We start from the raw sequence: 12,067 nt of genomic DNA on the forward strand, positions 1-12,067 counted from the left end.
AATTGTAGATGACTAACTTTAAACGAAACATTGGGGAAGAATGCTTACTTACTGTGACTTGAAATCCAATTTAAAGCTTCTACAAGTCCAGTACCATCAATAGCTATAGTAGGTATAACTGACCAAGTATGTTCACCGGTTAAATCAGACAATTCAAAACGTTCAATCAATTCTTTTGGTTTAATTGCCCCGGGGACATCTTGTTTATTAGCCAAAACAATTAATAAAGAATTGGCCAACTCTTTATCGTTAATAACTCTTAATAACTCTTTTTTAGATTCTTCTAGTCTATTAATATCAGAAGAGTCAACCACGTAAATCAATGCATTAGTACCGGTGAAATAATGTCTCCAAAGAGGTCTAATTCTTTCTTGTCCACCACAATCCCAAACGGCAAAAGAGATATTTTTATGTTTAACGGTTTCAACATTGAAACCTACCGTTGGAACAGTTCTCGATGTCTTACCTAATTTCAATTTATACAAAATTGTAGTCTTACCGGCATTATCAAGACCCAACATCAATATTCTCATTTCCCGGTTTTTAAATAATTTAGACTAGAATTGTTAGTAAGACTCACACCATTTAATTTGATTCATACGTACAATTAAAAGACCCATAATGAATTATTCTACTCTAATTGATATCTAACTGTTACTTCTAGTCTGGCTAACGTTCAAAAGAAGAACCCCGAAGATGTAATATGGTACCAAGCTGACTCTAGATCGGAAAAGAAGAGAAGTATTTGAACTTTCGAAATGGTTTAACGTCAATGAATACAACACGAGAAGTAACAGAACCAAAACAATAGAAAGAGAACGGTACTGCACTGAAAAAAAAAAAAAAAAAATCACCTAAAAGAAAAAAATCACCTAAAAAAACAAAAAAAAAATCACTTGAACAACTGAAAAGTCGATTCTTCCTAAAGCCAACGACTAGAACCAGATCCACAAGCCTTATACGCGAAGGGGAGATGTAGTGGTCTTGTAGAGGAGAGAAAAGGGGTAAATAATGGTGGAAGAATGGGAGATATGTGATCTCCCGTTTATTGTATGCGGGTGATTTTGAGTTTTTTCCAATTAACTCAATCAAGAACAATCAAGGGATAACAATGGATTAGCTATTCACCTATCTAGGGATGTTAACAGAAGACGTTCGACTCTAATAGACCAGGTCAATAGGCCAAGGTATAGGGGACCAGACCGCAATGACAGCTCATATGATTTGTTATCACTATATGTAGAAATACGCCATGTTTCCACTTTAACGCGATCAACCAATGGTTTTTTAGTTAGGAACTAGCCGTTTACCTCTTACAAAGATGTTTTAAAATGACATTTCTAATCAAAGATTACTATACACGTAAGTTAAATGCTCGTCTAAAAATTTTGCAACAATTTACACAAAAAAAACACCTTCCTAAAACAACAGAAACTGATTTAGGAATTTAACTATATAAGATGGAGAAATGAAGGAGATGATGTTAACAGGGACTTGGTTCTTCTTGACAATGTTGTGATGACTACAAGATTAATTTTTTGATTTTTTCAGTTTTTTATCCTTTTTCTTCTCTAATTTTTTCATGGTTTCCACTCTATCAATGACTCTTTCTAAGGATAATTTGACATCACCTTTTTGGAAATGGTCCAAGTTGTAGTATTTAGGAGCAACTTCCACCAACCAATCTGGTTTGATATTCGTGACTGTTCTAATGTAATTTTTAGAAGTTAAGACAAATTCGTTATAAATGACCCATTCATTTTCCGAAGCTAAAACTGTAGAAGGATGAATTAAAACTTCTTGATTATCTTTAATTGTTAAATAACCTTTATTACCAGATTTCTTTTTAGCAACTTGCATGAAAAACCCGGCAGCCAAAGCCTTACGGATGTTAGTCCAATAGCTTGGGTCATTAAAATCAATTGAGTTCAATTCTATATCATGACGTTCCATTATACGACGTAATTGAGATCTAACACTTTTAGCAGAAGTTAAAGATCGGTAACTTAAAAAATGATCCCTACACCATTGATGTAAACCGAGATTAAAAGCTTCATCGGATTGGAAAGCTTCATAAACATTTAATAAAGTTAAATGATCACCATCGGGATGAGCAAAAATCATTTTAGCTTCATCAGCTCTTTTTCTTGCACTTGCAGGACGAACGAAAACATTTGGAACCGAAAGTAAAGAAACAATTGTTAAAATTTCTTCTGAACAATTATATTTAAAAGAATTTATTAATAAAATAGCCAACATTGGATCCAAAGGAAATTGAGATGCGGTTCTACCTAAAGTAGTTAAATCACCTTCGTCTGATAAACATTGTAAATAATTTAATTCCTCTAAAGCTCTCATCATTGTTTCTGGAGCTGGTGGATCCATAAAATCAAAATGAACTAAATCATCAATACCTAATTTTTTCAATTCTAAAACGGTTGATGCCAAATTTGATCTTAAAATTTCTGGATAGGATTGTTCAATTAATTCTTTTTGGAATGCTTCTTCGGTGTATAATCTGAAACATTTCCCTGGTCTAGTACGACCAGCTCTACCAGCTCTTTGTTGAGCACTGGCTTTTGAAATTGGACTTACTAAAAGGGATTCAACTCTAATACGAGGATTATAAACTTTTTGTTTAGAAAAACCTGGATCAACAACATAAACAATCCCATCAATGGTAAGAGAAGTTTCTGCAATGTTAGTAGACACAATAACTTTACGACCCGGACGACCACCAATTTTTAAAGGTTGAGGAGCCGGATCAAAAATTTTCGTTTGTTGATGTGGTGGTAAAGAACCATATAATGGATAAACTTTTAAAGGACCACAATTTTGTTCTCTAATTAATTCATCTGCTTCTAAAGATATTTTTCTACAAGCATCTTCGATTTCTTCTTCACCGGTTAAGAAAACCAAGATATCCCCATCATCTTCAGTAGCATGAATTTGTAAGACAGTTCTAATGGTGGCATCCAAATAATCACGTTGGAATTCTGGAGTATAATAAATCTCAACTGGATGAGTTCTACCAGGAACTGCTAAAAGAGGAGCATTATTAAAGTAAGATTGAAATTTTTCTGCATCTAAAGTTGCTGACATGATAATGATTTTTAAATCTGGTCTATTTAAACTGATTTGTTTCAATAACCCCATTAATATATCGGTGGCCAAAGTTCTTTCGTGGGCTTCATCCAAAATAATACAACTATAATTTTTCATTTCATGATCATCCATTGCTTCTCTTAATAACATCCCATCGGTCATATACTTTAAAAAGGTTTTATCGCTAGTTTTATTTTCAAAACGAATCAGATAACCAACTTCTTCTCCTAACTCCACGTCCATTTCATCGGCCACTCTTTTAGCCACCGACATGGCCGCCACTCTTCTTGGTTGAGTACATGCAATTTGAGTTCCATTCAAATGACTTAAATCATCGTAGGCTACAAACTGGGGTATTTGGGTAGTTTTACCCGAACCGGTTTCCCCAACGAAAACCATGATTTGCGTCAGATGAAAGATTTGTAAAAACTCATCTCTTTGAGCATGAACCGGTAAGTCTTTTCTTAATTTAAGAATGTCAAAGTACTTCGAACTGAACGGTTTGTGATTGAACGGGTTATTGGGGCCCTTTTCTAAATGCAGCGCCATTGCTGCAGTGGTCTTGTATCTATGGCTGACATCAAACTGATCCGGCAAATCATCTTGGGTCTTTTGTTTCTTGATCTTTCTATCTTCCATTCTTGATGATTGGGTAGGTATTAATGGTACATCATCGCTAACCTTTTTTTTTTTTTTTTCTTCTTCAGATAAGATGAGATGGGCTGGTGTGTGGGTGTTTGAATACCATTGGTAGACACACACTCCAAAAATGAATGGACAAAAAAAAAAACCCCCTCGGCGCAGCCGCGAGTCGAATGGACCGCATCCCTTCACCCGAGGCACTCACCCGTGCACCAGACACCACCAAGCGCGAAGTCCGTTGGCAACTTCTTACATAAGCACGCGACACCAGGCCTCCCGTCCCGCGGCCGCTCTTTCGGTAAAACTCAAATGAGGCGTGCCAGCCTAATCCAGCCTTCGCGATACCTAACAAGAACCAGGTCAAGATGAGATTAAGGTTTATTCCACCACGAGTCTCGCTTGACTGAATAGGGTTCGTGATGTTACCCCATTTCGCAACTCATGGGGGCCTGGGCAATTAAACGGGAAGTCTTGTAAAGCAACGAGCAAGCAGCAATACATGTTTATGTCTGAGAAGATAATCCGTTCACCCACCGATTAGTGGTGTATTTTTAGAGGCGGTCGCTAAAAGAGTGCACTAAAACCATAACTCGGTTTAGCGTACTAAGAAATCACATTTCATATGAGTAATAAGTACAGCCATACTCTTAATTGCTTTATATACTTAAATAGATTTCTACTGATTGATATTTTATATATTTATTTCGATATATGTCTATTCATTTAGCTATTCATTTATCTATTCATTTATCTATTTGTTTATCTATTTATTTATCTAGTTTTTATTAGATTTGCATTCAAATCATCGCATCTTCGCATTTCTCTGTCGTCCGGTAAAAATATAGGAAAAACCTACTTAAGTTTAGGAAAATCATCAAATTTCAAAGCAGCTTTTTTTTTCACCATATAGAATTTACACAAGATGTCGAGTAAATCGATATTTGAATTGGCAGCCATATCCAATTCCATTTCCAAGTTGACTAGTTCGAGTGCATCAGTGGTTTGTAAAGATGTGAAGTTTGCTTACCATCACTCTGCTTTATTATATCCAATAAGAAGATTGGATTCCAGTGCTTCTTTATACAGAGACGCTAGAAGCAAATCAGAAAAGAGTCGTCAGAGACTGGTGAGACATTACTCTACCAATTCCTTTACCCATTCACAATTTAACAATGAACGCAGTGCTACTCCTGCAAGTGCCGTGGCAGTTGCAGTGGAAGGACAAACCGTTGAAATGAAAAGTCATCCAAGTAAGCCAGTTGGTAAACCAACTGGCAGCAAACCAGTTACCAAGTACCAAATGTCTCAATCCGAAGTTCCAAGCACAAGATTGGCTAGAATTTTCCATTACGGTAGTTTGGCTGCCGGAATGGGGATTGACGTTGCACGTCAAGGTATCAAGCACTACGCTAGTGGTAATCAAGGCGAAGTTTCCATGAAGTCGTTGATTTTGAGTCCGGCCAATATCGAAAGAATGGCGAAAAAATTTTCCAAAATGAGAGGTGCAGCCCTTAAAATTGGTCAAATGATGAGTTTCCAAGATTCTTCGATTTTACCAAAGGAGATTCAGCAAATTTTGTTGAGGGTCCAAAATTCCGCTCACTATATGCCTCCTGCTCAATTGGAAAGGGTCATGAAGAGTGATTTGGGGGCTAATTGGCGTGAACGTAATTTCACCTCTTTTGATGATGTTCCTATTGCTGCTGCTTCAATTGGTCAAGTTCATAATGCAGTCACTGAAGATTTAACTCTGGTTGTTGTTAAAGTCCAATATCCTGGGGTGGTTGATTCCATCGATTCCGATTTGAATAATTTATTAATGTTGATGACTGCTTCTTCAATGTTACCTGCGGGTTTATTCTTGGATAAAACCATTGCCAATGCTCGTACCGAATTAAAATGGGAATGTGATTACATTCGTGAAGCTCAAAATATCATTAGATTTGGCGATTTACTAAAAGATGATGCCGCTTTCACCGTTCCAAAAGTTTATCATAATTTATGTGGTGAACATGTTTTAACCATGGAAAAAATGAAGGGAACCGAAATTGTAAAAGGTGATTGGGATCAAGATACTCGTAATTGGATTGCTACCAACATTATGAGATTATGTTTAACTGAAATTAAAAAATTTAAATTTATGCAAACTGATCCAAATTGGGCTAACTTTTTATATAATGAAGAAAGTGGTAAAATTGAATTATTAGATTTTGGTGCTTCTCGTGAATTCGGTGATGATTTTATTGAAGATTATGTTGCCGTTTTAAGAGCTTCTGTCAATAAAGATCGTAAAGGTGTCGAACATTACTCTAGAAAATTGGGTTATCTTACTGGTTTAGAAAGTCCTTCCATGGTTGAAGCTCATATCGATTCAATCATGGTTTTAGGTGAAGTTTTTTCTCCTCATGATAATCATGGTCAAGCTTTTAACTTCAAAAAACAAACGATTACCGATCGTGTTCGTTCCAACATTGGTATCATGTTAAATGAACGTTTAACTCCTCCTCCTGAAGAAACTTATTCCTTACATCGTAAATTAAGCGGTGTCTATTTACTCTGTGCTAGATTAGGTGCCACTGTTCCTTGTGAAAAGTTATTCAAAGATATCATTGGTTATTAAGTCATTCTCTTTCATGTTCTTTTTTTTTTTTAATATTTTATGAGTTTATGCTGTCCTTCCTTATTTCCCGTATATAGATTTTACAAGAAAAACGTTTGTTTTGTTCTTACCAACTTAATTTAATTAATTTTAATTCATTTATGAAATAAATTGTAATGTACTTTTTGCAACAATTACGAGCTCAAGTAACCCTCTAGTTAACCCTCATTTTCTATAAATTTCGCTAATTTTATGACAATTTTGACTCCTATTTCTCTTTTATTTTATTTCATTACCTAATGACCATGTTGTTAAGTAAAACACTTACTACCGATCAGTGTATCCAATAACAGTGTCCCATCAAACGAAATTGAGATATTCTAAGTGCTGTAATTAGATATCGCAACCTTCAGGTTTAATCAAAAAAATACTTCTTTTGAGAAATGGTTTTTTTATACTTAACTTATATCTATCATTATAAAAAATCTTATAATATAGTAGGTGAGTCCAATTATAAATGTCACCAACTCAAAAACATGACCAGATAAATGAGAATACTAATAATAGTGATGATGATGAATTAAATTTTACTGATGAAGAGATCGAATTAACTCCAAGCAATGCTGATATTGAATTTTTATCAAAATTAAAAATTCCAAATGAGAGTATTAATAACTTAAAGAAACAAAATCTGGTTATATTAGCTAGATCCGGATTAAAAGTTCATAAAAGTATTTCATTTTTCAATTCTGGTTTTGAAAGTTTAAATGATTCTTCATTTAATGATGATAACACTAATAATTCGTTTACTTCATTTCAAGAAAATGAATCTTTAAATCATCAAGCTGATGAAACCACTTCTTTACTTCATCCTCCTTCAACTTCGAGCATATCCCGAGCTTCTTCATTGGCTGAATTATATCATTACTATCGAGATTATCTAAAAGATTTTTTCATGAATTTACCTAAAAATGAAATATTCATTAGCGTATTTAAATGTTCTATTGCATACTTATTAGCATCTTTGGGTGTTTATTGGACTCCTTTCAATAATTTTCTAGGAAAAACTGACTCAAAACATGTGGTTGCAACAGTGGCAGTTTATTTCCATCCTGCTAGATCAAAAGGTTCAATGCATCAAACTTTAATTTTTGTGGTTATATCTTTACTATTCAGTTTTATCGTTTCCTTTGGCTGTAGATCATTATCAACATTTTGGTTTAATAAAGGTGAAGACGAAGTCAGTTATATCATTGATTTAATTTTAAGTTCAATTGGTTTGGGTTTAATTGCATTCATGAAACAAAAAGTTAATAAAGCTACTTTTAATACCGCCTGTTCGTTGGCTTCAATTTCAGTTGTTACTTGTATTATTAAAGAAGCTAGCTTGAATTCTTCCAGTATTCCTCTACCAAGATTAATTTCTACAGCTAAAGTTGTTGTTGTTGGAAGTGCTATATCGGTTGCTTGCTGCTACATTTTATGGCCAACAAGTGCTGTCGATCAACTAAGGTCATCTTTGAACGATTCTTATAATATAATGTCACTGGTCTTATCAGTAATTGCAAATCATTTTTTAATGGGTCAAAAATTAAATTCAAAGGACGTTGAAATTTTTAATACCTTGAAGAAAAATACCACCCAGTTAAAGAAAAATTTGGAAGAAGCTAAATATGAGTTAAATTTGAAAGGTAGAGAAGAGGAATTAAAGGTTTATAATGATCTAGTAAACACTACAATTGCGTTATCAAGACATTTACAAGCTTTGAGGTCTTCAGCTGAAATGCAATGGCAATTACTTCATGAAAATTCTCCAAATATTCCCAAGACCCCCGGCGTTCCTTCAATGAATTCAACCAGTGGATTCAATGGAACTGACAGCCAAGTATCATCATATTCTTATTCTCAAAATAATCAACCTTCTCCAAACTCGAATCGTGTAAATAATGTTGGAGTTTCTTCTTCGTCAATCAATAGTTCTCCGAATAGTGCACGATCAGGCCAGTATAAGCTTTCAAAATCAGTTGAAATGATGGAAGCTATCAAATCTGCAAGAGACCAGTGGAACATATCCCAAGTTGATTACACAGCTGTCAATTCTGCTCAGTTATTTGACTTGTTTGTTTATTACCTAGCCCCATCCATAAAGTCTTTTGTATTTACGTTAAAAGGGGTTCTAGCCGAGATTCCATTCGAAAAATCATTTGAAAATGATTTAGCTGAATCAAATGATCAGAATAAATTTCGTAATATAAGTGAGTTACTTTCTAGAAGTAAAACTACCAAATTCACAAAATCCTCAAATTTTCAACAATCTTTGAACAAAGCAATCGATTTGTTTCAATCGAAACAGGTTGAGTCTTTCAGCAAATTGTATTCTCAAGATATTTTCAAATCCGATAATTTTGATTTAAAAGCTGATCAGGAAGAAATAACTGCCTGTTGTGGTAATTTTGCATCCTTATTAGTTTTGTATGGGAAAGAATTAATCAAATTCTTAAAGATAACTGAACATCACGAACATTCTAAAAGTTCACCTAAAAGTTGGAATTGGTTGAAAATTTGGAAATTTTCAAATGATCCATCCAAATCAAACTATCTGGACCCAAAAAGTAATGATTCAGAAAATGATGATGGATTTGGAGCAACTTTGAATGAAGCTTTAATTAATTTACAATCCCAGTACCGTACCCATAACCATGTACCAAAGACTAGGTCGCGACGTAAGTTGGATAATTACTCCTATGAATTGTGGAAAGCTTTGAAAGTTTTCCGAAGAACTGATGTTCAGTTTGGTATAAGAGTTGGTTTGGGAGCTTTTTGTTTATCCTTTTTTGCATTTTATCCTAAGACTAAGGAAGTTTTTAATAATTGGAGAGGTGAATGGGCATTAGTGATTTATTGCATTATGATGAATAAGTCTGTTGGTGGTACTACCATGACAGTTAAATGGAGATTTATAGGAACTTTTCTTGGTGCAAGCTCTGCCTATATCACTTGGATGTGTACTGATGGAAATGCGTATGCCCTTGCATTGATTGGGTATCTTATATCCATTCCAAGTTTTTATATAATTATTCATTGGAAGAGAAATAACCCTTTCGGGAGATTTATTCTATTAACTTATAATTTGACTGCATTATATTCATACAGTATGACCCAACAAGACTCTGAAGATGACAATGAAGGTGGTGAGAATCCACTTGTTGAAGAAATTGCCTTTCACAGATTCATAGCGGTTTCAATTGGTATTGTTTGGGCTTTGATTATGGCCTCTTGTTTTTTGCCAAATAGTGCTAGAGCTAGACTCAAATCTGGGTTAACTATTTTGTGGTTACGAATGGGTGTTATCTGGAATAGCGATCCTTTGGATTATACCAAGCGTATTGATGAAGATGGTGAAGAAATAATTAAGTTGATAGGTCTTAAAGATGAAAAAGGAATAAATGATCTACTAGCCGAATGCGAGGTTTTATTAAAACAAGCACCATTAGAATTTAGATTGAAAGGTAGCTTTCCCGAATCTACTTATCGACAATTAATAACAAGAAGCTCAGCTATTATAGACGCGTTTCAAAATATGAATCTTATGGTTGAGGTTGACCCATTTTTAAGCCGTAACGAAGAGTTCGTAATCAATTATATTGCACTTGAACGGGCTGAAGTCGAACACCGGATTTTTTTAATTTTTTATATGATAGCTAGTGCCATGAAATTGGGGTTCCCATTGCCTTCAAAACCAGCTTCTACACAACATGCTAAAGACCGTTTGCTTTATAAATTGAATGAAATAAGAAGCGAATCTGCATCTAATCCAAATCATACTCTTACCAATGAAGACTACGTTTTCATGTATTCGTATATTCTAGTGACTTCTGTCATCACAAGAGAATTAGACGAAATAATCGAGCTCATAAAGGACCTTTTGGGTGATATCACTGTTGAAATATTTCAACTTGTTTAGAATTTAATTGTTCTGGTTCTTATAGGGCTTAAATTGCATATTTAGTTTTTATCGTAATTTGTAGATCGGTCTCTGTTTTTGCAATCACTTCGACGGCTATGGTGTACGGATGTTCGGATTCCGTTTGAATCACGTGCCGTGAACCCTCGAATTTGCCATCAATTCTTTTCTTTTTTTTTTTCTCTGTTTTTCAACATCATTTAAAAAAGATATCAGAAACAGATATTACAAATACTTCATCTTACTCCTAAACCTATTAAAACGAGCATTACCTGAACCATGTCTTTTAATCCAGATGGACCTATTGCCCAACAGTTGAAACCACTATTGATAAATGAACTTTCCAACAGATACAATATCCCAGATGATGCAGAAGATGTTGCAGAATATATTAATGTATTAATTGGAAACGAAAAAACTGCCGCCGAAATTGTTAGTGAAGTCAAGGAGTTAGTTGAAATTCCAATTGATGAAGGTTTCATCAATACTGTTTATGGTGAAATCGCCAGATTGATGTCACAAGGAAACCAATCCCAAGATGGCCAGCAACAGCAACAGCAACAAGAACCAATGCAACAGGAACCCCAATTTCAACAACAGGAACCCCAATTTCAGCAACAAGCGCAACAGGAGCAACAAGGGCAATTCAATTTCGATGCTCTGCAGTCCACTATACCAAATAAACCTCGTTTTGCTCAAAGCCGTGATTTTAATGCCTATAATAAGTTTAATAATAACTCTAGAGGTGGTCGTGGAGGCCGTGGAGGCCGTGGAGGTATTGGTAAACAGTTCAATGGAAGAATGAACAATAAGTCTTATGGTTTACAAAATGCCGAAAACCTCGAGAAAGTTTTATCATTGTCGAATCAAAATAATACTAATTTCATTCCTAAAGCACCTAAGGGTAGATGTTCCGAATTTCCTTATTGTAATAATAAAGAATGTACTTTTGCTCATCCTACTAAGCAATGTTTCTCTTATCCAAACTGTCCAAACCCACCGGGTACCTGTAATTATTTACATCCTGATCAAGATCAAGAATTAATGGCCAAATTGGAAAAATCCAAACAAGAATACTTTGAAAAGAAAAAATTAATGATGCAAGGTACTCCAGTTGTTGAAAAAACTGGTACCATTGGTATATGTAAATTCGGGATGCTTTGTTCCAAGGAAGTTTGTCCATTTGGTCATCCCACCCCTGCTAATAAAGATGCAAGAGTTATTGCATTAGAATGGTGTGAAGCTGGTAAACATTGCAGCGATGTTGCTTGTAAAAAAGCACATCCATCTCCAAACTATCAAGCACCACCACCTGAAACTAAACCTAAACCTGTTGCTAATAAAGTTGAAAGAACTTTGGAACAGTGCAAATTTGGTCTCGCATGTACTAATTATTCCTGTCCAAGAAGACATGCGCTGTCAACAGTTCCATGTCGTGAAGGAGCTAATTGTCAAAGAATTGACTGCTCTTTCGCTCATCCTATTGATGAAGATTGTCGTTTTGCTGCAAACTGTACTAATAAAAACTGTATGTTCAAACATCCTGACAATAGAAATATGCAATCTAACACCTGGTCCAAAGATGATCCAACTGCTAGTACGACTGAAAGATCTTTTGCAGTTCCAGACGATCAAGTCATGGAACACGCTGCTCAGCAACAAGCTATGAGCTAGAAAGCCTACCCTTTACTTTTATTTATTTTTACAAAGACTTTATCGAATACAGATTAAGTTTTTTATCTCTTTAATAGTAATTT

At 34.8% G+C, this 12,067-nt stretch overlaps 4 protein-coding genes across 4 annotated transcripts; 2 read left to right on the forward strand and 2 right to left on the reverse strand.

Moving 5' to 3' along the window:
* Positions 1-44: 44 nt before the first annotated feature.
* On the reverse strand, positions 45-620 carry ARF3 (Arf3p; the record flags this gene model as incomplete). Its single annotated transcript, XM_020220152.1, has 2 exons — positions 45-557; positions 606-620. 2 exons carry the CDS (start codon positions 618-620, stop codon positions 45-47), a joined length of 528 nt encoding a protein of 175 aa, XP_020076068.1.
* Positions 621-1,462: 842 nt separating this feature from the next.
* HYPBUDRAFT_152975 (DEAH-box ATP-dependent RNA helicase) lies at positions 1,463-3,750 on the reverse strand. Its single transcript, XM_020221309.1, has one exon. It carries the CDS (start codon positions 3,742-3,744, stop codon positions 1,531-1,533), a length of 2,214 nt encoding a protein of 737 aa, XP_020076069.1. The 5' UTR covers positions 3,745-3,750; the 3' UTR covers positions 1,463-1,530.
* Positions 3,751-4,638: 888 nt separating this feature from the next.
* ABC1 (protein kinase) lies at positions 4,639-6,466 on the forward strand. Its single transcript, XM_020221310.1, has one exon. It carries the CDS (start codon positions 4,670-4,672, stop codon positions 6,365-6,367), a length of 1,698 nt encoding a protein of 565 aa, XP_020076070.1. The 5' UTR covers positions 4,639-4,669; the 3' UTR covers positions 6,368-6,466.
* Positions 6,467-6,863: 397 nt separating this feature from the next.
* HYPBUDRAFT_109294 (uncharacterized protein) lies at positions 6,864-10,310 on the forward strand (the record flags this gene model as incomplete). Its single annotated transcript, XM_020218696.1, has 3 exons — positions 6,864-7,107; positions 7,168-8,283; positions 8,425-10,310. 3 exons carry the CDS (start codon positions 6,864-6,866, stop codon positions 10,308-10,310), a joined length of 3,246 nt encoding a protein of 1,081 aa, XP_020076071.1.
* Between the last annotated feature and the right edge of the window lie 1,757 nt (positions 10,311-12,067).

The sequence above is a fragment of the Hyphopichia burtonii genome, assembly GCF_001661395.1.
Source record: "Hyphopichia burtonii NRRL Y-1933 unplaced genomic scaffold HYPBUscaffold_4, whole genome shotgun sequence".
Classification (NCBI taxonomy): Eukaryota; Fungi; Ascomycota; class Pichiomycetes; order Serinales; family Debaryomycetaceae; genus Hyphopichia; species Hyphopichia burtonii.